General features: G+C 43.3%; 1 protein-coding gene across 2 annotated transcripts in view; it reads right to left on the bottom strand.

Moving 5' to 3' along the window:
- The window catches only part of Tnni3k (TNNI3 interacting kinase), a 279530-nt gene that overhangs the window by 17097 nt on the left and 234810 nt on the right, over positions 1-27623 (bottom strand). For both annotated transcript variants that reach the window (XM_087897462.1, XM_048453518.3), the window contains one exon: positions 26849-27018. In XM_087897462.1, coding sequence (XP_087753588.1) covers positions 26849-27018 — 170 coding nt within the window. The remainder of the gene's footprint in view (positions 1-26848; positions 27019-27623) is intronic.

Genomic DNA, 27623 nt, shown 5'->3' with positions numbered 1-27623 from the left:
TGAACATAAGTCACTACAGCTCTACTTATGAGAAAGCTGATCTTTAGAGACCCTAACTAATTTTCCTGGAACTCACAGCTTACGACTGATAGAACTTGAATTTGAACTCAGGCCTTATCTGAGCCCAAGCTATCAACCATTTCTTTAGACTGTAGAAAGTTACATAAATTAAAAATAATAAAGCCAATTTTGTCAATGGAATATAAAATCAGCAAGTAGTAAGGCACGCACCGAGTGGGTGTCTCTTCCCCTTGTGGGTGGAGGGAAGTTAAAAGCACATCTTTGTTGAGTTTAGATCCCTGGTTTCCTCTGTGTAAATTCTGATCTCTGCAAGAAATTTCATGTTCTTTTGTTCTTTATGACAGGCCAGTCCTAATGCAAAGGATTTGAAACTCCCTAAACTCTTTGAACAAGCAGAACATTGATCTTCACAAATCATCTGAAGCACCCTAAGGGAGGTTAAAAATTACAAGCAATGTGTGTTTTTGTTTTTGTTTTAAGTGGATGTACACCAAACCACTGGGACCGTTTGCCTCGCTGCACACTACCGACATTCTCCTCCCTCCTCTGTGCATTCTGCGCTGTCAGATCCCGCTTCACAGAGCGGCCTGGCATTGCCAAGATGCCCTGCTACCCTGGTGTTCTCCTGCAGTCACACAGGGCTGATGACCCCTCTAGTATGATACACTGTGACATCTCTTGGAATCCTGAGTGATCCAGGGCTTGACACTCCCTACAGATCCCACCGCTGCCCTGGCCTCTGCCCTGGTATGCAGTGCTGGGTGACCTCTGTTCATTTAGATCTTGGTGGCTGCGTTCATACTGCTGTGTACAGAGTCCTAATAGGTGGCATACCGGAAAGACTACACCTTTAGAGCAGAGGCTGCTGTTGGTTAGGTATCCATGCATCCTCAGCGTTTGGGGTCTGGCACAGAGCTCACACGCTTACAAAGTGACGTCGACTGGACTGAGGTTATTTCTCCAATCTCTTCTGTGTGTCAAGCAGCAGGTTAGAAATATGATAGCAAGTCGGACTGAACTGGACTTTCAGTTGTAGCTTCTTCACTGTCTATGGCGTGTCTTCCTAAGCCTCACTTTTCTCCTCCACACCACAGGGACAACAAGATCACCTATCTCTGCGGGGATTATACTCAATAGTTTGTGTGTAATGAACTTAGAAGAACACATGACACGCAGTAGGTACTCAGTAAGCAGCAGCACAATACACAGTGGGAGCTCAGTGAGCCCCGGGTATCTTCAGGGTGAGTCTTCCCAGCCACTCTACCTGTGATCACATGCTGCACCCCGTTCCATGCTCTCTTACCCCCTACTACTCTACAGAACCTGACACAATTCATTTATCAAGTCTTTTGTTTGCTTTTGGTTTTTGTTTTGCTGTTTCTATGACAAGGTCTCAAGTATTTCAGATTAATTCTCAATCCCTTATGCAGATGAGGGTGACAGGGACGACTCATCTTCCTGCCCCTACCTTCCTAGTGTTGGGATGATAGCCTTGCACCAACACACCTGCCTTACGGATGTGTGTTCCAGGCTGGGGGGCCTGGTGCTAGGAATCAAACCTAGGTTATTGTGCCTAACTTAGCTGCATATAGGGCCCATGTGATTGACTAAAAGATTATGTCATCTCATTCCACACTAGAATGAAATCTTCATGAGGTCTCAATCATTGATGCATTTGATGTTACGTGAGCAGCCTAGAATTATAAGACCTTGATATTATTTTTTGCTAAGCAAATGAACAAATTAAGAAAGAGTTATAGCCCCAGAACTAAGAAAAATGGAAGACCTTTTATGAGCCTCATTCTAGAGGATATTTTATGGTCATTTGCTAATATATTGCCTGATATTGTTTTTGAAACAGGAAAGATTGTGTGGAGGTCTGTCATAGTCAGGGTTTCTATTGTTGTAAAATGATACTATGAACATGGCAACTCGTAGACAGGAAAATGCTTCATTAGGGCTGGCGTATGAGCTCATTATTAGTTCAGAAGCTTCGTTCATTATCATGGCGGGAAGCATGGCAGCATGCAGCAGACATGGAGCTGGAGAGGGAGCCGAGAAATCAGCAGCAGTAGGACAAGATCTATGAGCTACTAGGCCTGACTTGAGCTCTTGAGACCCCAAAGCCTGTCCTCAGTAACCTGTTTCTTCCAACAAAGCCACACCTATTCCAGCAAGGCCACAGCTCCCAGTAGTAGTCCCTATGGACCTATAGGGCCATTTTCACCCAAACTACCATAAGGTCCGATAGGAAGTACCCAGTCTGCCCAAACCCAGCAAAACCAGTCAGATCTCAAGGCAAGATGGAGTCCTTGGTGTGAGGAACAGAAACCCTTCTAGTGATCAATGAATGAGCCAGGGCCCCTCTACTCTGGCAGGTCTACAGAGGCTTGCTGTCTTCGTGTTATCCAAATTAGCACAAGCTGGCTGGGTTCTCAAAGCACTCCATGCTCTCTCTGCAAATATTATATTTACTATGTGTTTTAAAGACTTCTGTACAGGAAATCACAAGAGGTTTAGGAAGCAAAAAATACGGTTGTGTGTGGCTGGTCGTGACAAGTCTGCCGCTAATGACGCACACTTATTAGTTGAATGCAGCAGGCACAGCTTGCTCAGAACTTTGCAATGCACTGTAGCTTGTGGGATTGCTCTGTTCTCTTGCACATATGGCATAGATGATGTAGAAAACCTCAGAGATCACACGTAAAACCCCAACACCTTTGTATATCCACAGGATTCATGAACATTTCAGATAGGTCTGTGAAGCATTTTGAAATAATAATATTGATCTCACACGGTGCATTTTAGTTTCTCCTACAGAAATGGAACCTGGTATCATATTCATGATGGTTTTTCCCATGAGGGAGTTGTTCAAGGATAGATCATGCCATGTGACTGAGGTCACCTGGCTGGTAACAGCGAGACAAAAGGAACGCTTCAGTGTGGTTCGTTGTTCATCAGTTGCATGGGTTGCTGGGTTACAGGGTGCCTTGTGATGGGACACCTGTGGGTCTTAGTCATCTGGGTCTTCTGTTTCCAGTCTGGAAGGCACGCCTCATAGCTTCCCAACATGGGCTTCCAGAATCTTTGCAGGGACGGGCTTGCATTTTACATGTCTGAGTTTGTTCTGGGAATTTCTCTGCAGGCAAAACTTCTCCCAAAGCCAGGGGCTTAGGCAAAGAGGACAATGGTTCGAATCTGTGGCAGTCAGCACCTTTAGTTCAGACTTGGGTGATCAGTATCCCAGAAGGAAGTGGTCAGTGCTTTAGTGGGATTTTCTTCCTAACAATTACACTCAGGCACACACAGTTCAGTCATGAAGACAAGCACCTCTTGCGTTATTGGACCACATGGGGAAAAGACAGATTCCATTGCACAATTCTCTAAGACAAAACACCCTCAGGATGCATCTGTACACTGTGGAAGGGGAAGTCATGCATCTCTTACTGCCGATATTCCCCAGCCATCTCTCAGGAAGTGTACCTCTCACTGTCTCTTAATGTGAGACCCAGATCTGAAAGGAAGTGGTATCTAGGGACTTGGTAATCGGAGCTGTGGCACATTCCCATAGGAACGCTTGGCCCTCACTTCCTTTATTTATGCAGGCTTACAGCAGCTGCTGCCTTTGGATTCTGGCTCCAGGAAGCGAAGGCAGCAGATCCAAGTGCAGAACCTCCCTGACTGTCTCTCTTTGAAACCCTCGAATCCTCAGCCTCCTATTTGTGCTTGGCCCTGATTCATCATGGGTCTGAATGCTTCACCTGCTCTATCAAGTTTCCAATAGAGCCTAAAACCGATTTCATAAAAAAGGAACAAACACTGGCCAGCCAATCTCAGCATGGCAACTTTGCAAAGAGAGAAGGCTAGGGAATAAGGCTGATGGTAATTATTTCCTGCCTTCGATCACTGGGGGATATTAATATACATATGTCTCTCATTTTATTTTGTTTTTTTTTTTTGTTCTACAAGGGCATCAGTCACCTGCTTGGAAGATTAACAACGGTTGGATGCAGACCCAGAATCACTGGGCTTTGGAGAAGTTATTATTCATTGCAGGAATGGCATTATGAATAGACTAACACAGCTTTTAAAGAAATCCTGACTTACTCTCTGAGATCAGAGCGCTTCACATTTAAACAGAATAGAGCTAAAGACACACACTCTCTAGCTGTCTATTCCTTCAGCAGGGCCTCTCGTCTTTTATTATAAAACCCATCATGCTTTGCCGAGATGGTCTGCTCACACTGTGTGGACCGATACTAGGTCTATTCTGTTGATCCCTTGGCCTGAAAACCACTGGGGTTTTAGCAGTCACTTTTTATATGAAAGAAGGGAGAAGGGAAGCGGAGAAGGGGGTGTAGAAATGGTGGCATTTGGGAACTGTGGGGATGGCTCAGTTGGTAAAAGTTTGCCTTGCAATCATGAGCTCCTGAGTTCCCTCCTCAGAACTGGGCATGGTGCACACCTGTCGTCCCCAGCACCCTGGGGGTATATGCAAGAGGATCAGAAGTTCAGAGTAATCCTTGGTTATGTAGGAAGTTGAAGAACAGTCTGGGCTATGTGTGAATAAAAATCAATTAATCAAACAAACAAAACACTAACCTGTAAATTCAAGGAGGGGATGGAGGGGAAGGTGCGAACAGCATGGATAGTAATACTCGAGATGTAGAGACGCTGGGAAGTCTATATTAATGCTTGATAATTCCTCCAGCAATACAACCACAAATCAGACTGCCGCGCTTGATAGGTCCTTTGGAGTCATTTGACCAGTTCATTCCTGCTGCTCCTCCGGGTCAACGTTCCCCAAGGAACACTGCCATTCTAGCTGGGCACCACTAGGTGGGCTGTCTCCCCTCAGCCCCTGCACACACTTCTGCAGACCCATCTTTAAATCTAGTGCTGAACTAACTCAGCTCCTGCACAGATATTAATGCACAGGGTTGTTTTGGGCACTGGTGCTCAGGGAGGATTTCTCGACTATCAGCTTCAAACCCCACCCCCTTGGTAGGCTGGGAATGCAGTTTCTACTTCCTTCACCCTGCCAGGTCCTGAACTTGGGCAGTGGGCCCAGTACTCTGTGTCTCAAGAGGCCGTCAGGTGAGACCCAATTCTCATGTTGACAACTATTAGTTTTGCCACAGACCTTGACCTCAGGATTCAGAGAGCTGAATTTAAACTTTTCTTGCCTCAGAGCCTACTCTCAGATCTTATTATTTACCCTGGCTATATTCCTTACATGAATCACTTTCTGAACCTCAGCTTCTTCATCAGTTGGTAAGTAAGATTGGTTCACATTGCCGCTGGGAACTGAACACAGCCTGTCTGGCAGAGTGGTTGATCACAGTGCCTACAATTATGGAGCCTTCCTCAAAGCCCACTGTGGTACCTCTCCTTACCATCCCTGTACTGACACACAAGCCTATTCTTGAAGCTGGATCTGCAGACCAACTTCGCATTTCCTGGGAAGGCCTTATGCCCCTAACATTGTGCATTGTGAATCTGTGGGCTCACATCCTCGATATGTGCCAGTGAAGAGTGAATGCCAGAAAATTCTTGACAATAATTAAGCATCTTGGGGAAGAAGCTCTGTGTGAATTGGATGGGGTGAAAATTCTAATGAAAGTTAATGAGGCATAAATTTACTCTCTGACCTGAGAAAATAGGATAATGCAGTTCTTTTATTCCCATCTGTAAAATGGGATTAATGTTATTAACCTCCTTTAAAGGAATTGCACCTGTAGATAAAAGACACATTAAAAATTACCCACAGTATGGAAAAGGATTTCCATTGCAGATAATGAGTAACAGCTGCCAAACGAGGGGCAGAAGGGGGAGCAGGCTATTAATAATCTCTACCATCAGAGGTGAGATGGTGATCTTTTTGTTTGGTTTAGAATGGTTATAGTGTTTCTGTGCTGTTCCCCTCATGGAAACCCAATGCAGCCAATGCTGTCTTCTACAGTCTGTTGAGTTTAGACAGAGGTTCCCCCCCCCAAATGGTATCTGTTGTAGAGTTAAAAGCAACTTTATTTTGGAGAAACGACAATATGGCCACTTATCTATGTCGAACACTTCATCTATGTAGAATACAGTGTTCCTGAACAAGTTCACTTCATCTATGTAGAATACAGTGTTCCTGAACAAGTCCACTTCATCTATGTAGAATACAGTGTTCCTGAACAAGTCCACTTCATCTATGTAGAATACAGTGATCCTGAACAAGGTCATGTTGTCTCTGTAGAACACAGTGACTCTGAACAAGGCCACTTCATCTATGTAGAATACAGTGATCCTGAACAAGGCCACGTTGTCTCTGTAGAACACAGTGACTCTGAATAGTTCTATAAGTAAGTAGCCTTAACTGGTCAGGGAAAGGTCAGTGGATGACTGACTATATTGATATATAGAGTCATGGGTAGCATGGGTAGCAGGGGAGTGTAGTGTTTGAAGTACTGGTCCATACTCCCCATCATTACTAATTACTCTTTCCCACCCAAGCTGTATACAGATTTTTAAAAATACTGTCCTAAAAACAACACACATTCTTTCTGGATTTAGGCAGACTCCCAACTTACATGTCTATTGCCTAGGGTCTATTTCCTAACTCTTCCGATCTAGTTTCCAAACTCAACCATAGAGTGCTTGTCTAGTATGCTCAGAGCGCTGGATGTGTTCTTTGCCACTGGGAATTGGGGAGAGAGAGAGGGAGGGAGAGACAGATACAGAGACAGAGACAGAAAGACACAGATGTACACATACATGCAGGCAGATGCATAGATAGGTGATAGATAGATAGATAGATAGATAGATAGATAGATAGATAGATAGATAGATAGATGGACGGACGGACAGACAGATGGATGGAGCATGTCTCTGTCAGGTAGCTGAGAACATTTACCAGGAGTATATGTAACATTTAGTAGCCTTAAGTTCTACTTAGCATTTCCATTTCTGATGACCGATGAGCAGCAGAGAGAAGAGCTATTACTCCACTGGAGTGAGCCATTCTGCTCACGCTCCTCCTACGTTCCAATTCACCCTCGCAATAGCGAGCAGTCCAGCAAGGTCCATCCATGCCCAGCAGCTGCTTGAAGGTGCCATGGGGGTCCCTTCAATGTGTCAGCTTGTGAACCTCTGACAAATGCAGAGTTAGAAAGGGAAATGTTTTAATGCATCTGCCCCTGGCGTGCTGGTCAGACTGCATTTATGAGCTGGTATCTCATCCTTGGTGGCAAAAATAAACAAGAGCTTAAATGATCTGGCTGTAACGCTCTGTAAATTCTGCATTCCTGCACTCAGCTCCATGATTCATGCAGAAAGCTGCTATTTTGGTGTGTCTGGGTGAATCTGTCTGTGCAAACGTCCAGAAACCTTTGAGAAAATCGAGGAAGCACGGTTATCATTAACTGCCTGACAGTCCTTCCCAGGGAGAGCGGGCAGGCACTGCCTCACCAAGATAACTTTATTTAATTAGTTACTGGAAGATTATTTATTCGCTTCGTGAAACAATGGGCTGTCAGCAGCGGATTCTCTCAGCTCCTACAGATGCGTCTGTGGCGTCTGAAGTCTTTACACAGATGCGTTTGAAATATGCTTTCAGGTGTCCTTTATGTGAGCATTTGACAGGATAATAGAATTAGATTTGCTGAATTTCACCAAACTCTGAAGTAATATGTCACCAGCTTCGCTTACTTTTCAAAAAATATTTCTCCCTGGTAATGCTCATCAATCTAGCTCTTCAAACCCTAAATGCGAGACTCCGAAACAAAAAGGATGACTCCATCAGTTAAGCAGCTGACAGGAAGTTAAATAGCAAGCCATCCTGTGTGTGGTAACAACTGCTCTGGATAAAAGCGGCCTTGCTTAGATAAAGGTGAGAGTAAGGGAGAGGAGAGGAGAGGAGGGGAGGGGAGGGGAGGGGAGGGGAGGGGAGGGGAGGGGAGGGGAGGGGAGGGGAGGGGAGGGGAGAGGAGAGGAGAGGAGAGGAGAGGAGAGGAGAGGAGAGGAGAGGAGAGGAGAGGAGAGGAGAGGAGAGGAGAGGAGAGGAGGGGCACAGGAAGCACGGTTCTTCACACGGGTGGAGGATGGTTAGGAAGGTCTTGTTGCGCGGCCGTGGAGAAGAGTGTCCTTTGACTTTCAGCAGTGACTGATGCTCCTGTCTCTCCGTTTCCAGGGGCTGCCCTGATCAGGATAGTTATTTCACCGGATTAAAGAGAGAAGTGATGGGGCCTCAGTTTATTTCTGAGTCTTAGGGTAACTGCGCAACAAGTGTTGGCTGAGTGAGCAAACCAGAAACCTTTGCAGTTGCGATGAACCTGCTCCTCCTCCCGGCACCTCTGCTGTGATCTCAGGCCTGTCGGGGAAGCTTGTCAGTGAGCACAGAGCAAGCAGGGCGCTCTGTGGATTCCAACAACAGGACTCTCTGATAAAGGATTTGTTAAGAGTCCAAAAGCTAGCATCCATCTTACGGTGTCAACTGCGATTGCTTCATGTGTCACGAGGGGGTATCAGGGCGGCGGCAAAATGTGTCATGAATTCCAGTGATAAGAAATGAACCTGGCGGAGAGGCAGAGAAACTAGTTCACTACCACTCCCTCCCCTCCCCCAGTTAGGAACATATTAGTGTGAAGTTCTCCTGAGACCGGGCATGCTGCCAGAGCACACACCTTGATGGAGAACATGTAGGAAGATCTTTGTACACAGGCTACCCTGTGAACAGCAGAAGCCAGTTTCTGTGTTCAGTTGGCCCTGGATGAGAAGGTGCCACCTGACAGGTACTATCCTTGGCACTAAAGGATGGGCCTGCCTGGGTGGAGATGCCGTGAGGGCAGAAGCACCCTATGACTGAGGTGCTGGGCACTGATTTCAGTAGGTGAAATGTAGTGAAATGTTCATCAGGCACATTTCACTGTGGAAATCAGCAAACGACAGGCTGTAAAAATTGGCTAAGTTATTTCCTTTTTTTTTTTTTAAAGGTGACTGGATTTTTTTTCCCTTTCCTTGATATTTAAAGAGTGACATTCGTTAGCAGGTGGTTTTCTCAGTACAATAGAGGTGATGGGCCAAAAGCCACCTGGCTTGCCCAATTCCAGGAGACAATGCTGTGTTCAAGGGGCTCATCAGCTCTTCTTGAATTACTGCTATGTCATCTGCATTCCATCCGCCTGTAACTTACGACAGCCAGTGCTAATGCAGCTGCTGGAAAACATGGTCATTCATTCAGTGGCACCCAGGGCTCTGAGTCATGCCACAGAGCAATTTCAATGATGGCCACTGCCTGCTGTATCTGGCCACATTCAGATGGGTACCTGCTCCTTGCCTGGGTGGAGTGATATCTTAGTGGCCAGCAGTGAAACTGTGTGTAAGCAGCAGCTCTCCTCCTTTCCTTTGTCCAGGGATGCAAAGCAGCATGGTCTCCTCTTGTTTCTACCTCTGCTCATGTGAAATCCATGCACACAGTTTCTGCCCTAACTGTATCAACTCTATAGCCCTCCAGTCTCCTCACATGGCTTCCTATCTCTGTGACTTTGCCCCAATGCTCCTGCCTCTCTTGCTAATTCTCCCTAACCTTTCTCGGCCATCATGGGATCATACCCTGGCTTCAGCATGTTGCTTCTCTGACACCCTCAGTAAACCATGAGTCTCTCCAGGCCTGGAATGATGGATCATGCGCCATTTCTTCTCAAAGTCTGCTGAAGAACATAACGTTTAGTAGGCACTCGGAAGGATGCTAAACACCGATGCTAATGTATCAGTGGAGCAATCTTACAGAAGGCAATGGAATCAAGTAGATGAAGAGGTAAGAACAATAGGGGAACACACAGTGTGTTTGGTGTTTTCTCATCTATAAGTAATAATAATGATGATCTAATTATTTCAATGAAGAAAATATAGCCAATAAAGAAGGATATATGATAGGTATATATGTAGATTTTTCAAGAGATTACAAAAACCCAGCCCATCCAAACACCAGGGTGTCTGGCAGATAATGCTGTGAATTTCAAAGGAACTTAGCATATATTTGTATTAAGTGATTAAAATCCTTTCATTTTTCCAATTCTAGCTGTATTTAAATTGTAGACAATGTTTTAGACAGTTGTCTTTCTCCTTAAGGTAGAGATGTCTCTTTATTTATTTATGTATTTATTTAACTAAATGTATATAAATGGATCTCATTAGCTTTGAACAAATTGCAACAAAGGGTTTGGCTTGTTTCTTAGAAATGGCTCAGTGGGTAAAGGCATTTATCGTAAGCCAGACGTAGTCCAGTCTCACATGGTAGAAGGGGAAGACCAACGCCACAACTGTCCTCTGACTTCTCCATGCACGCTCTGGTGCTCACACATGCACATACCACAAGCTGTCCTCTGACTTCTCCATGCACGCTCTGGTGCTCACACATGCATATACCACACTCACATACAGACACACACTCACACACACACACAGGCACACATATGTACATACACACATGTGCAAAACGTATGCAGTTTTTAGAAAGAAAGGTGTTAGCCCAGCTTACTAGTCAGTAATGGGAATGGGCTCAAATGAATACTGTAATGTTTCAAATATGTTTTTATCCATGTTTTAAAACGTTTAGTATGCATTAATCTATTAATTGCCCTTAATAATTATGTAAACCTGTTAAATCTTTGTTAACCTCAGACTCACTCGTCCCTTGCAAAGGAAAATACCCATGCTGATGAAAAAGCAACAGGAATTTTTCATCAACCAGAAACTCAGTTGGCGGTTGCTACCCGCTAGCCACACACATTCTACCCCGTAATGTGTGATAGGGAAACCCAGCAACAGACATCATTTCTATTTGTTTAATATTCCTCTAATTTATTTGTTTCATATTCCTCTAATTTATTTATTTTAGCCAAGTTGAAAAAGAGTCGTTTTTTCCATGAATAATAAAGGGGATTTTAGAATCCATTTGCTTGAAATCAGTATATTTAGGCGGCTTCTCTTTGAGCATCTGACAGCTTTCCATCTTTGTATTGGCTTTCAGTAGGCACACCCCACAGGAACTAAGTATGTGCCACAGCCCTTCAGTGTTTTCTCTCCTGTCATGTGCTGTATTTGCTGCCTTACAGACACATGCTGCATATTTTGCTGAAGTGAATTCAGTTAGAAACATCCTCTACTAACAAGGCAGAGATGGTTTCCAATGCATGTACACCTGGGACTGTGACTGCTGAGTGGGCAGCTTCATACCCAAGGGAGAAGTGAGTTTTAGGGAGAGAGGAAGGTGCGGGCATCCTAAATACATTAGAGACGGGAGGGGCGCACCTCCAGTTTTAATGCACATCCACATACCACATGGCTAACACTTGTTAAGGTGCTGGCTGGGACCAGCTAAGTCTCTGAGGCTGTCTTTCCACTGATTTCCTCAGGTTTGGTAGCTGCTGCTTGGGGAACACACTGTGAGCACCGAGTGTGCACTCAAGTGGGTGCTGGCACCCTGCACAAGAAGGGGTTTGTTGTGTCAAGTGAAAGATCAGTATGAACACAGGTCCTCGGGTATCCCACCACAGCAGCTCAGCAAGAATGGAAAAACCCAGAGATTTTGGAGTCAAGCTGATTCAGACTCAAACCATGGCCCTGCCGTCTGCTAGCTGTAAAGCTTCCGGCAGGTCTCTCATCCTTTCTGCCTTTGCCTGCTCATTTGTGGAGTACTGATCAATGGTTCTTACTTTGTGGAAGAGCTGTGGTTGGCAGTGTTACAACTAGTCTACAAAATATTCACAATGTCTGAACCACAGTTAGTGATCAAATCACACAATAAACCTCCTCCTTCCACGGTCTGGCCAGTTTGATATTACTGTCTGCGGGCACAGCGTGGCTACTCAGTCCTGATCTCTCCCAGAGCTGGGGCAACACCCACCTCTACTGAAAGGAGCAGTTAGCACACTCACTAGGAAGTAAGCAATTGATTATGACCAGGCAACACAACAGATTTCATTTGTTCCCTGCCTTTTTGAAAAAGAATATCCAGCATGGAAAATGTCTACTCATGAATTTTTCAGTCTTTATTTGCGACTGAGACCCTTCACACATCTGCTTCTTAATACAGGCATTCAGCTAATGTCCCAGATATAAACAGCAGATGCCATCCCTTCTCCGGTAGCTAATACAGAAACTGTTTCCTTCCTGGGTCCAGGATGTTTTCTGATAGCTTTAATTGCTGTTATTTAAGTAGAAAACAAAAAACAAAAAACAAAACAGGCTCCCATAGATGCTAAAGAGATAATAAGAAACAATGCTTTTTAAAATAACAAACATCTTTTTAAAATACAAGCAAGGCAAAGGAAGAAAACTGTCACCGCTGCCATTCTACAGGGGTTAGGCTCAGTCTGTGCGGAAGACAGGAAAGGTGGAAAGAAAGAGAATCTATGGAAAATTAAGGCTGTCGCTCTTGTGCGGTGCCATTGTGCGAGCAACTTCAAAAATCCATTTGGAAATCATGGCTCTTGTATCGCAGTCATTACGGAGACACTAGCATCACCCACTTATTACTGCAAACATAGCAACAGTTGCCATGTGAGCAAGAGATCTGCAATACAAACAGTGGAGACAGTGTTGCAGGGCGGGGCCCGCTGGAGTTGGGGCTGAGGCACAAGCACAGTGCCACCTGTATGGGTTTAATGAGGCCGGCTGCTCCCTCTGGTCCTTGTGCCGTGCCCTGTCAGATATTACAGGAGAAAAGAAGCAGTCACAGAAAGCGGCATTTTGGATTAAATCTTACATCGGTGGCACACAAGCAGAAGCAAAGGCAGAATACCGCTTTGATGTGCATGAGGGTGAACCCCTAGCCAGAATTCCTCTTCATTTGCAGGAATGAAGCCCTCCCAGGATGCTTGCTGTTAGAAAGAGGGTCCACTTGTTGCCATCACAATATGTCATTCCATCTAATTGAAAATGGAGAAGTCTGTCACCATTTACTTAGCAGTTCGCCTCTGGCGAATCTTCACAGGTTCCCTTCATGTGCCTGGGAATTAGTTAATTAGTATTACAAAACGCATCAAGAGAAACCGGCCCTTCAGGTTACTAGGGAGGCCCTTCCAGGCTGCTAACAAGCTTGCCGTGGGACAGGAAAGAGTGGGAAAGGAAAGGACAGTGGCAGAACAGCCCAGCCGAGGAGGCATGGCTGCTCTCTCTCTCTCTCAAGTGAGCTGTTGTAATCTAAATACGCCACTTTCTCGCTCTTTTCATGCAAATCTTTTATGTGCAGCAATAAATCCTGGTCCTTAAAGCTTTCTTTTTAAGAGGTGCCAATTTTACACACGCTGCGGCTTTCTCCCATCTTCCCTTTTATTAATCTCCCATTCTCCCAGCACTTCTTCTGAACAGGATATTTTGTTTGATATTCTTTCTTTGACATTTTTCACGGGGAAAGGTTGTTCCAATCTAAGGGTGCTTTTTAAAAGTCAGGGATGGGATTGACATTTTTCACACACTCCTTAGCTTTGAGCTGTGTGCCGGTTTTTAGGTGGGAAGTCTCCAATCTCTCTCAGCCACACTCCCTGCAGTGCCCCCAGTGGTGGCCAGATGGCACTAGTGAGCAAGCCGCCCCACAAAGGAGACTAAGGCGCCTGCAGAGGGTTGGCATGCAGGAGCCCAGTCTCCCTGCAGCAAAGCAGAAACACTGGGGGCAGCAGTTGGCGTTGTGGGGCCTTTATTTCAGTTGGGAATCGTTGGCAAATGTCACTGTGGTACTTTGTAGACAGGACACCCAGGGCTGAGCTGAACAAAGAGTATTTATGAAAATATTAAGTGACTTTTACAATACAGAGGAATTTTCTGGATTTGTGGACCTTGATGGAAATACTTTTAACATCTGCTTTCCTTAATATTTGTTTTACGTTTTGTGCTTATGCATGGGTGTGTCCTTTTGTGTTTGTGTCTTTCTGTGTGTGCCGCTGTGCATGGCCATGGTGCATGTGTGGAGGTCAGAGGACAACCTCAAATTTGAGTCCTCATTCCTACTTTGAGACAGTGCCCTTTGTTGTTTGCAGCCGGCACTTACATATCGTAGGACTGCTTGCCTGCACACTTAGGAAAACTCTCCTGTCTCTTCCTACTGTCTTCCTAAGAGCATAGTGCTTACAGATAGACACTTGGCTTTTGGCTTTTATGTGGGTTCTGAAGATAGAAAATCAGATCCCCATGTTACTGGCCAACTCTCTTCTCCCTTGTACTTTATTAGACATCAGGCTCATGGCAAGGAGGGAGGCACCCAAACCTATACAGCGACACGCATGGCTACAGGTTTCCTGCTTAGCCCCACAATCCATGAGACCAGAAGCATTTCTGCTTCCATTAATTAGGAAAATTCATGGACAATATTTGAACTTAAAAAGAAAAAGATAAAAGGAGCAGCTGACAGACATGCTGGCACCTGCTTCGATTCTGACTTTTTGCCATTTGTATTTTTGCTACTTCAGACCCTTAACGAGCTGAGTGACTGACCCTGAGCAAGTGAGTGTCATAAAAATTATATACTCCAGAGATGACAAATATCCAGGGGAAAAAATTGCCTTGCCCCTAGATTTAGGCATGTGACATCTTACTTCCCTCATTATACGATAGTGAAGCGGGAGCTTCACAGAGGCACGTGTCCAGATAGTCCTTCCTCTTGGCACCGTGGGGCTGGCTGAAGGACGGCAAAGGCAATAATGAGATGCTTAAATAAGCATTGAGCTTCCATGAAAAAGCTCATTAGCTGTGCTTTCAATCAGCCATCTTGGAGCGAGATAATGACCATTTTTGAAAGTCAATGACACTGTCTTCTTGTTTTCTCAGAGTTGTAAATCTCCATGTAATTCATGTGTAGCATCAGTGCTAGGTCCTGGACCCCACTGTGTCTATGAACGAGAAAGTGCAGCACCACCATTCCCAAGAGTGAAAACCTTACCAGAAAAGCAGTAAGTTTCAGCCTAAAGATTGTTGTTGTTTCATCCAGAGAATATGAGTGTTGTAGAGGGGTTGTTAGGACAGCGCACATTCTTAGTGCGAGAAGAGGCCTGTGTGACAAAACCTCAATTCAACAGAGAAATTACATTACAGTAGTGTTATCTTCTAAATTAGCCCATATGTGCCCTTCTGGTTGTCAGATTCCTAGAAGGCAGAACCACTTGCTATGCTCTGATTAGAGCTTGCTGCGTTTCCATGTGAGGCTGATTTGGAGAGAGATAGTTGAAGACAATGGAGGGACAGTGTGAGTCCTGGTGTGCTGGAACGCAGGGCTGAGTTGTGGAGTTTTGCTGTAGTTGCGAGGAAAGGCAGCTGATTACAGTCTGTCTCTAGGTGGGTGGCAAAATGAATTAAGACGACCAATGTCAGAGTTAGTCAGCAAGGAGATAATTTCTTTGTGAGTAAAAGTGTGGACTCAGTGCCTGAGGTTCCCTTGCATCTGGCCGACTCTTCAGTGGTAGCCTGTTCAGCACCGCGGACAGCTCCCCACAGATTCTCAGGGATCTTATGTTTGGCTCCTCTGCTCTTAAAAAAAGTTTGAGCCTGTTGGCCAACTTTAGTCTTAAAAGAAGCAGAAGCCCCCAAACAGGCCCATGTTCCAACATGAACTTATTTTCCCTCTGTCTAATAGTTTCATATCCAGTTTCTAAAACTGTATGAGTCTCAATTTGTTTTCCTTGAGGAACAGGAACTGTCAGCAATACTTCACAAGATTGTAATTAGATACCATTATTTTTATGGGAGGCAGCCGTGCTCATTTGCCCATTCCACAGTAGGTATTCAGTACTTATCTTGTGCTGGACACTGTTCTAACTAATGCAGTACAGCATTAAATAAGAGCTGTTTATGAGCACAAAATACAGACCAGAAAAGCAAATGGCTGGCTACTTTTACCTGAAGTTCTTATTGATTCTTATTGGCCTCAAAGCTGGATTTTATTGGTCTGTGTGTGATATACACAACTTTGACCCATGCAAGGTAGGAGGTCAGATGCTAAAGACCTTTTAAAAGAGCTATAGTCCTAGGGCTAGAGAGATGGCTCAGAAATACTAATCTTCCAGGGAACCTGAACAAAATTCTCTGCACACAGGTTGGAAAACTTACAACCCACTGTAAGTCTAAGTCAAGTGTTTCAATGTCCCCTTTTGGCTTCTTTGGGAGTGTGCACATACATGTTATACAATCAAAATGATTCATACACGAATAAAAAAATTAAAATCTTTAGAAAGTCTAAAATCCTCAAAAGAAAACCAAGATTAAGAAAATTAGGAAAAGTAAAATCCACTCTGCACAAAAGATGCAGAACCTGAGGGCTCTATTTTGCCCTGGGCTCTAGGGAACAAGAAAAGAAAAAAACAAATATAGCCCAAAGCACCATCATCACACATATTAAAAACAATAGAATGGGATCATGAGCAATGATCCTGGGTGCACGTGTCTCAAGATGAGAAAAGGGTGAGTCAGTTCATCTGTGAGATGGCCCACCCAAAACAAGAGGAATAGAGAAAGAAGTCATAAGCTTTAAATGCCCAAAGAACATAAGCCCATAACATAACTAAGAAGTCCAAAGGCAAGAGAAACAGGACAGGCAGGAAAGCCATGAAAACACAGAAATAGCAATGTGGACAGAACATAAAGAAGATGAAAAGTTTAGGTTACAAGCTAAGATAAACATTTTTAGGGGGGAAAGAGCAAACATATATAGAAGGGAAAGTGCCTTTCAAAACTGCCTGGCAAAATTTTAAACAACAACAAACACAATAGAAAGAAGTCGGAAAGAAATTGAGCTGGAAACAGGCAAGAAGACAGACAGAGCTATTCAGAGAATTAATGATATTTAAATGTGAAAAAATTACCTAAAGTGTAGCAGAGAGTTGAGGGGCAAAAGTTATAGCCTCCCCACAAAGACATACACAGACAGATTTGATTCACTCACAAACATCTTAGACATTTGTAGTTGCACACCTTCCTGACACATATGTCTGTGTGTATATGCCTACTCTATTTGCACATATGTGTTCTAATTAGACATATTTTAAATACACCACATGACATACATCTAATGAGGGTCTTCAAAAAGTGTAAAGATGTAGTGAAACAATGTTATCTGTGGTGGCAGAAGTTCTGAAAGCTACCAGACTTTGGCATCTAAGAGTGAACAAATATCAAGGAAGGGAAATAATACTGAACCATCATGGTGCCACTTGAGTGAGACATTGGAGACAAGGAAAAGTCTCAAGGCTAGTTAGGAAGGGCAGATCAGAAACAAAAGACAAGTAACAAGATTTATAGGTGAAATGTTAATAGTGACAGGAACCTGCCATGTACTGGAGCCCTGCATCCACAGGATAGCTACCTCTAAAGAGAGAGGGGAAAGAATCGTCCCATGTCTGGATTAATACGTCTACTTCTGTTACCCTAAATGACACATCTGAGGAGGGAAAGCAGGATGCGGAGATAGATCTGACAGGTCAGAGCCATGAATAATAAAACATACATCTGACTAAGTTTAAAGAAACCACAGATTCACAGAACAAAATCAATGTGTGGATTTTTAACAGTTACGATGACATAAAAACATTGGAAAGTAAATACATCAATGTGAAGGTAAGCTGGCAGAAAGATGACTTGGCAGGTAAGAGCACACAGTGCTCTCCACGAGGACCCAGGGTAAGTTCCCAACAGCTACATGGGTAACTCTCAGATGCCAGTAACTCCATCTCCAAGGGGTTCTGATGACCTCTCCTGATCACCACAGGGGGCCACCACACCTCTCCTGTTGCCACAGGCAACAGCACTCATGTGTACAACCCCTACCCTCTGCCCCATGTGCAAGCATACAATTAATATTATATTTATGTAATTCCATTTATATGGAATGATATTAAACCATAGCTGATCTGTGGGTTTTTGTCTTCCATGAGGGTAGTAAAAATAGAGATCAAGATATATTCTATGGATTATATTAAAGTTCATTTAAGTCAGTGCAAAGATGTACCAACTGGATGATGAAGGAGATTCAGCATGGTCAGGACACCAGGTCTGCTCATGCCAGTCTGTGAGTTTGTACACTGTCCTCAAACTCTTCTCTGGTAGATAGATGTGAACTGTTTATAAAGTCAGTATGGAATAGTGACAGCGAAAGCAAAGAGGAACAATAAAGAAGAAATGGGTCGATAAACAGAAGCTCCTGTCCCGCCCCATCCCACAGCTATTCAGTCCCAAGGAAACACACACAGCTTATATTAGACAACACTGTTTGTCCAACAGTTTAGGCATACTCCAGCTGTCTCTTATGCCTTAAATTAACCCAGTTCTATTAATCTATGATTCACCATGAGGTTATGGCTTACAGGTTAAGTTTCCAGCATCTTTGTCCTTCTGCTGCTCCCTGGTGTCTGCCCGACTCCACTTTCTTTTCTCTTCTACCTCTGCTTGGGTTTCCCACTTTGCTTTATTCTGCCCAGCCAGAGGTCAAAGCAGCTTTCTTATTAATCAATGGTAAGAAAACGTATTCACAGCACACAAAGGGAAATCCCACATCATGGGTCTTACAGGTAGAAAGATTCCTAAAAGGGTCTCTGGCTCTTTAAGACCATTGGCTTTGACACAGGGATAGAAAACTATCTCAAAGGAATGGAAGAAACTTAAACTAGGCCTATGTAAATGAAGACCCTTAATGTAAGATAAAATAGGTGCCATGGATCGTTTGGGGAAAGGGATGTCTTACCTAAAAAGAGGGAATGTGGAAGAGAGTGACCAATCTATAATCAATCATTCTCTCATGCTTCCAGCCTGTTCTTCCTGCCTCCTCACCAAAACATTTTTTTAGCCACTTCAGTGCAAGGCAATTTATTTTAGAAAAGACCCATGGTATGAATATGCCAGATAGTTTCCCTCTCATGTTACCTAAGCGGCAATTGTTGTCCTGACAGAAGGCTGCTGTTGATTGAATGTGAAATGCCCCCCCCCAATAGGCTCACATATTTGAACATTAGGTGCACAGTGGTGGTGCTGTTTGAGAAGACAGAGGAGGCCTTAGGAGGTGGGGCCTTGTTGGAGAAACTAAGTCACTGGAGGAAATCTTAGGCTTTACAGTCTGTATTTTCTGAGTATGGGTGCAGGGTGACGAGCCATGCTGGCTCTGCTGCTCCCACGTCTTCCCCACCACAAGAGACTCTATCCTGCTAAAACCAGAAGAGGAAATAAACGACTTCAATTTTGTCAGGGTGTTTTACATCAGCACCGCATTAACTAAGACAAAGAGTGCAGGAAAACACTGAAACATCTAGTGTTGTTCACCATTCAGACAAAACCAGATTTGAACTTGACACAGATGTAGGCAAAGCATCCTAAATGCTTTACTCATGGAATAATTGAAGAATTATAAGCATGGCATTAATAGTCCAATTCAGGATACTTCTAATTTATTATAAGTAAAAATGTTTGATATTTTCCCCACAGAGTTAAATTATAAATGAGATATTGTAGACATCTGAATAAAAACGGAAGAAAATAAATTTTATGGTCTCAAAGTACAGAGTAAGGCATTTAATTAAATCCAAGTGTTAAAGAATCCAACTGTAGACCATGGCACACAGTAGAATGTGCAGCATCGTTGGGGATAACCTCAGGGAAGACATCTTCAAATCACAATGACTAAGATGACTGAAACACATATGAGTGACAAGAACAAAAAGTGAGCAAGGTTAAAAACCAATAAGAAGCATGGTGTATCTATGGGATGTAGTGTCAAATATAAGATGGCTATAGGATATGTTGCTTTGGAAAAGAGGTTCTTTTGTTTCCACAGAGGATGAGAACCTGTGGATTGCTTCCAGACTAATATGGTTTGATGGAGCAAGACCCCCTGAAAGGTTGCCTTGAAAATCCCTCAAAATATTAGTTCGTCCAATAAACAACAGGAAGCAGTTTGGAGAGTATTATGCCCAAATTCCCAAATATTGTTTATAATTTTTTTATATATAAAGGGGGATATGCTATAGAGATTTTCATTGGTATAGATGTTGATTTATTGATGCAAATTTAAGGTCAATCTTTTATATGTATATTTCTACTCTTGATTGTGATTGTGTAGTTCATTTAAAAATGTAATATATAATTAAGAAATATACGTTAATAGATAGTTATCTATAATAGTCAAGCATGTAGCCATGTTAGTTAGGTTTTCTAGATATATAGAGATATATTTCAGTTAGGTATTCTTCGGATCTTTTAAAGGCCTTAAGAATATGGCATTTAAAATGTTTTAAGAACTTAGGACTTTTTGATGACAATGAGACACATCTGCTCCTGGCAGGACCAATCTACTTCAAGAGGAATACTGGCAATAAAAAGGCTCTTTTTGGAGTTCGTTAGCCATTTGAGCAAGAAACTGCTTTTTCCTGGACTATTTGATGTTATATTGTATGAACTGAACATGCAGGACCCACAGAGAAATGACTGCTGAACTTGCACAAATGTGAGACCATCTTTGAGGGTTCCTGCTTCATGAAAGAGTCTGCTAGACATTCTGCAAGATACAGAAGAAAGTGACTGGCAAACTGCCAATATAAGCAGAACTGTCTTTGAAATTTCCTGCTTCATGGAAAAGTCTGCTGGATATTATGAGCCTGTAGGCTGAAGATGGGTACCCCAATGGTACAGAAGAATTTTGGGTCACTGTTCAGGTAGTGAGATATCTCTGCTTTCTAGAGTTTAGGACGTTGCTTACAATGAACTTATTGTTTATTTAGGTAATATTATATCATTCTGGAGTCTTTGATGGAATTGAGAACTTATAATTTTCCTTGGATATGATAAGAAATAAAGTAGATATAAATATTGTAATTGTAATTCTGATTGATACCTGCTTTGTTATAAGTAATTTTACTGTGTTAAAGTCAAAACCTTCTTTTTTATTTAAATAGAAAAGGGGAGGTGATGTGGAATTCCCCTCTGTGTGCTGTGAATATCATTAGTTAATAAAGAAACTGCTTTGGACCTATAGCAGAGCCATAGTGGAACAGAGCTAGGAAGTGAAAACTAAACTGAATGCTAGGAGAAAGAAGGGTGGAGTCAGAGAGACATCATGGAGCCATTGGAGACAGACGTGCTGAAACCTTGCTGGTAGAGAATGACCTTGTAGTGATGCACAGATTAATTGAAATTGGATAAATTAATATGTAAGAGTTAGCCAATAAGAAACTAGAGCTAATAGGGCCAAACAGTGATTTAATTAATACAATTTCTGTGAGATTATTTTGGTTCTAGATGACCGGGACAAACAAGCACCCCCTTACAAACATTTTTTCAGGAAAATTTGTGAAAGGTCACTTTGAAGTTTGTAGGATTACCCCAAATTCCGAAATTTTGGCTCTAGGCAGTAGTACCTATAGCCATTAAGACTAGAATAAATGCTTCATATGGTGTCTGCAGAGTAGAGTGCTAAAGAGAAGAGGAGAATGTGGCCACTCAGTTCAGAACCACTGGGATACAGACTGAAAATGCGTTAGCTAATGACATCAGCACCCAGGATAAAGCTCCACCCACTCTTGGAGGTAAAGGAGAATCACTGATGGCTTGAAAGCTCTACGTGAGGTATCACACGCTGGTGCAGAGGGTGACGGGTGTGGAGTGGTCACAAAAGGAGAAGGGCAGGTCACAGAGTGGAGGAGCTGACCCATGTGTTCATTTCATGGACCTATTGAATTGCACCATTCCGGTATGCTAGGAGAGTTACATGTGAACTGAGACTTTTGTAGATTTTTTTTTTGCACATTGTGTAAGTTGAAATATGTTCTGAGTATACTAGGAAAGCTAGTTAGAGGTGTCCTTGGGTGGGCTCCTTTGTATTGCTGGAAACTAACCCAAGGGTGTCTATTTCAGAGCACTGGGATCTGGGTCCCCGTGTCTCCTGGACAGCTGACTGTGTCGCAGTTCTATTCTTGGAGCTCAGCCCTACACAAACACTAATTGGTTTTCGCATCTGAAAGGTTGTTCATCACTTGGTTGTTTCTAAATTTAACATGATGTAATCCGCACACAAGATGGGAGATTTCAGACCCCGTGGGAGGAGCAAGTGCCACATGTCGGGTTTCTAAATATATCTGGACATGAAATACTTTAAAAGAGGCAGAATTTCAAGAATGGCTTCCTTAATCTCAGATTTTACTCCAACTATGATTTTCGTCAGAATTAGAAATTTCCATCGAAATTAGTGGTTTCCTATTTTTCATGAAAGAAATAACCTGGCACACCTTCCCACCTTGAAGTTTAGTTTACACAGGAAGAGATAATAACAATAACTAGAAACAAGCACGCATACAAACAATGGAAGCACACACCAAACCAACGGTTACCAAATTCCATCCTCTCAGCAAGTGGCATCATGACTAAAAGTGTGTGCAAATTCACTGATTAAATGCCTCGCTGAGAGACCCAGGTCTATACGTTAGTGCAACCGCATGCCAAGCCTTGTGCACGTTTTTCAGAACACAGTGAGACAGACACAAAATTACAGTTTCCCATGTTAGTTTCCATGATTTAGTTAGGAAGCCCAGTGCCTGCACTTAAATAGCACAAGGACTCAGTCATCCTTTAGATGATAACCAAGACAAAGGGTGCAGTGCATAGACCGGTCTGGTTCTCTGTGGTCAAACTGCGATGCTGGCAAGGTGTCCTCTTCTATGTGTGCCGGCAGTTGCATCCCCTTCCCAGAGACCCGCAAGTAAAACCATGCTTCTCTCTTTAAGCTTTATATTCTTTTTGTCTGTGTTGAAGCTACCCAGCCTCAGGTTTTCTGCAGCCTAGATGCCACCCTGATGGGCTTTAGCTGGCCCTAGGCACTGGTCCTCTGCAAGTTTCCCAGACGATTCTAACACGCAAAGTTGAGAACCATTCTAGGCAGCTCACCCCATGACCTTGCTGGCCCAGGTCCATCAGTTCCTGTATCCTTGGGCCCTTTTACTTTAAGAACTGACTCTTGCCCATCCCCTTCCTCTGCCTTCATAAAAAAAAAAGGCTGGAAAAGCAAACTTGCAAGGACTCCTTGAATCCATTCCTTGATCAACTTCCAGAACAAACTGGGAGAAGTCCAGACAACAGAAGCATTGGCAAAACATAACAAGTTTCTGGAACCCGCTGCTTCCATTGCCAGGGGAATTTCGAAAGCACGGCAAAGGCTCTTGTGGGAATCCAGCTCAGCCTCCCCCTTGTTTCCCATTCACTCAGGAGAGTTGCTTATACTTTCCGAGCCCCAGTTTATTCATCTACAAAAACTGAAAGGCCTGCCTCTTAAAACTTAATTACATGATTGTCAAAGTATTTAAAACAGTGTCCAGCACTTCACAGGTGTTTTGTGGTGGCAGATGTTTACACAGAACAGTGAAGAGACAGAGCCCGTTCCCCAATTCCACTCTGTATCCATAATGATCACCACGTGCTGAGTCAATTTATCCCATTTCCATTCTTTATCTGCTATACAAATATTTGTTACATAATGGCCTTATGTCAATCAAACTGCAAGGTAGTTAGATGTAGTAATGCATAAAAAAATACATGATTCTTCTCTTGTCTCGTTGTTTATTGCCATTGAATGTTTCACCAGGATATTTATATTACAGATCTCAAATAATTCATGTGGCTTGCTAGGGGTGGGACAATCAATAAACTCTCCTTCAGTTTACCAATGCTGTAAATGAGGAGCTAAGCAGCTAAAGTAGAGTCCTACCCTGCCAGAGAGGGGCAGAAAGTGGCAAAGAAGCTGTGGAGACTGTGCAAGGGAGCTGCTCAGAGAGCCAGACCAGGCTGTGCACTAATGAGTCCTTAGATCCTTATTGTATGGAGAAGCCAAGTTCTTCCACCCAGTTCCCCACACCCCGTGTGTTTCCCATTCTGTGCTGTGCTCTGTGTGACAGACTCTGACTGGCCTACAGTAATGGATCTGTACTCTGTGCACAGGTCTGCTTGCCTCTGTCAACCGCTCACGGCTGTACCAGGGCCCCTCCTTGATTTTGTACTCAACCTCTTCTGCCTCTACTGGATGCACCTCATGGGACTTTTGCAGAAATATTTCTTGATAAAACTACATTGGGGGACATGAAACAGAGACACAACTAGAAGATGGTGCTATGACTGAACCCAATCTAACATAGTCCGGTGGGTCTCTAGGAAACTATACTGAAGATAGAACACCAACAATGAACAGTGTCGAATCTGCCTGTTACCTATCAAAACTGCTCAAACTTAATTCCAGGACATTCTTTAAATTAGAATTGTCATGATTCAGATGCCCATTTATTTTTTCTGAAACTCCCTTTTCAGACCAGGAATACAAGACAGCTAAATAAACAACATTAGCGGTTTACAGGCAGTGTAAGGCCCTTGTTAGTTCTCCTAAACCCTTTCCCATCTTGGAGCTGTTAAGAGATTTCTCAGAGGTTGAGGAATCCACAGTGAGCATACATGTAACTGGGTTCATGTCCTGAAGCTCTTGGCTCCCGTAGGAGACGGGTCCTGAGATCATTCATCTCTAGAGGCATGTTTTAGATTCCACGGCTTCCATCAGCTTCACAACAGCTGCCTTCTTGGTTCCTGTTATAAGTAGGTCGCTTGCTCGTTTCCAAGCTGCTTGGCAGCTCAGATCCAAAATCATCACACAGGAACCATATTAATTAAATCACTGCTTGGCCCATTAGCTCTAGCTTCTTATTGACTAGCTCTTAATTTTTAATTTAACCCATTTCTAGTAATCTGTGTATTGCCATGTGACTGTGGCTTACTGGGTAAAGTTCTGTTATGTTCCGGCAGGGCTACATGGCTTCTCTCTGACTTTGTCGCCTTTCTTCCAGCATTCATTTTAGTTTTCCCTGCCTAATTCCCTTCCCCTATAGCTCTGCTATAGTCCCAAAGAAGTTCCTTTATTCACTAATGGTATTCACAGCATACAGAGGGGAATCCAACATCAGGTTTCAATGTAGAGCATGGGCCCTGCCAACCTTGCTCACAAGAGTGAACTCTGACCTCATCCATTCTTTCCCTGCATGTACTTAGTTAGACCAATCACTGATGAGACGTTCACCAAGAACCAGATGCATTTCTTCTCATTGGTGACCATGTCGCAAATGCTGATTTTCTCTATAATATTATCTTCTTATTAGTAAACAACATCACCCTTGATCTGTGTCCTTCGGTCTGTGACTTTATAGTTCTCTTTGATGGTGGTTAAATGCAGCTTGTCTCCTTGACACTGGAACTGGGCTCTGTGGTTAGCTGACACCAGAGTGAAACATGAGCAAAGACTTGAAGCATGCATGTGAAGTTCCTGACTTTGTGAGGAGAGCATGGCCCAGTTAGTATGTTCTACTGTGAATCTGAGGATCCTGAGACTCATAAAGCAGACCTGGACACAATCAAGTTCACTGCCAAGTTCACCCAGAACCAGCCTATGGGTGTCTAATCTAGAAATGACAGCTGCATAGACATCTTAAGGGAACAGTTGACTAGTGTACTCTCCTTGAACCCACAGTGAGGTCAGAGACAAAAGGGTTGCCCGTAGGGCGCTGGGCCATGTGAAGGGGAGCAGCTACTAAGAGGATGAAGCTCAGATAACATAACATTAACCATTTTAAAATGAGAATTTCAGTGGTGTTTACTGCATTAATAATATTCATATAAAGGCGACCTATAACTCTCAAATTTCATAATTCAAAACAGAACTAACACCTATTAAGAAGTACCTCCAAACTTCTCTCTCCTGTCAGGCCTTGGCAGCATCAATCTGTTTTTTAGTTTGTTTTCTTTTTCATAGATTTACCTGTTGGTATTTAATAGATCATGTCTCTCCTCAAATTTATAGGCTGAAGCTCCAACATCTCACACTGCTGCACTGAAAACAGGGTCTCTGAAGTGGTAATTAAGATGAAATAGATCTGAGGGTGGGGTCTAGAATTCAGGGGAATTGATTTTTTTTTTTATAGGAAAGTTCTCCAACACAGAGAGAACCAGAACCCAATCTTGATGGCACTCTGGGATCTGTAAGGAAATATACCCAGTTATTGAAGTCATTTAGTATTCAAATTCTTGTGTGTGTGTGTGTGTGTGTGTGTGTGTGTGTGTGAGAGAGAGAGAGAGAGAGAGAGAGAGAGAGAGAGAGAGAGAGAGAGAGAGAGATGGAGGGGCCTAAGCCCAAGTTATTCACAAATCTATTCTTTTTGTATCCTCCTATTAGTGAGGCCATACCAAACAGGGACTCTGTAGATATGTTTTCAAGGTTAATCCATATTATGTTGTTTTTTTATGGCTGAAAAATGCACTACTGCAGGGGCCTCCCAACATGTTGTCTGTCCATCTTTTGATGGACAAACTCTTGTGAACAAAGTTGCTATAAACATTTGTGGAGAAGGTTTCTTTGAATGCCTGTTTCCAGTTTTGTGGGGGTGTATCCCAGGAGTGGAGCTGCTGAGCTGTGAAAATGCTTACAACTCTGAATGGTGGATGCTCCACAAAAAGACTGTTTCCAGGTTCATACAAAGAAATCCTTTCTTGAATTCCACAAGACCACCCCTAAGCAATGCAATGATTCAGAATACATCATCACTTTGCAACAGACATGACTCTTGATGCTAGATCTCACTGCTATTACTGATAACTTATAGAAGAGTCTAAACTAAAGAAGAATGAAAGTTCACATTTTTTTTCACAATGTAAGGAAATTAAAATCAAAACTCTCCCTTGTTTTCCCGAGTGCTGTTCAGGCTCCTCTAGATAGCCAACCTCCAGGGGACTTTCTCGATCCGGAATTGAAATCTGGGTTCACAGTATGATCCTTGGTGACAACATCACTTACCTTTGGGACCAGGCAGCATAGGACCTTGCATTAAGGGCATATTCCAACTCAAAACGGCTCCGTAAAGCTGCCACGTGACTCCGGCCAGGTCCTCCCCGGCTCACCAGGCAATCAGAGGAAGAGGAGGGTGACAGGGAACCGCTGCTGTTACTTGAGGCAGGAGACATGAGCTGGATAGAGAAGGCATGGAAGTCCTTGTTTACTCACTCCAGCAGGCACCTGGACTGGGATGTTATTTCTCAGGGCTTCTTCTAGTAGAATTTCATTTGCCTACACTGCTTCCAGCTTTTCCCTACGATCTCTGGTGCTAAGATCTGCTCACATTGATCTACTTTTTGACCCATTTCTGTTTTGATAGCTGACCTTATCCTTATTCTTATCTTCCCCAAAGCACAGTAAGCCCAAACTGAATTTATAAAATGTTTCTTAGATGATTATTATGTGATGATCGAAAGGTTTGCCACCTTCTTCACTGTGGTGACAGGATCCACAGCAGAACCTCGTTTCCCGTGATGTAACATGGTTTACACACTAGTGTTCTTCCCTGTGGCTGTGATAAGACGTCTCTGACTAAAGCATCTTACAGGAGAGGGGTTTTGTTTTAGTTCACAGTTCTAAGCACAGCCTATCTCAGTAGGAATTCAGGCAGCATGAGCGTGAAGCAGCTGTGAGTTTGCATCCACAATCAGGAAACAGTGATAACACATTCTGCTCGGCTCACTTGCTCCACTACACACTTTCTAGGATCTCAGTCTGGGGAACGGCTCCATCCACA

The sequence above is a fragment of the Myodes glareolus genome, chromosome 17, assembly GCF_982192425.1.
Source record: "Myodes glareolus chromosome 17, mMyoGla1.1, whole genome shotgun sequence".
NCBI classification, from domain to species: Eukaryota; Metazoa; Chordata; class Mammalia; order Rodentia; family Cricetidae; genus Myodes; species Myodes glareolus.
Note: the sequence above shows the minus strand (reverse complement) of the source record. Positions and strands in the feature narration are given on the sequence as shown.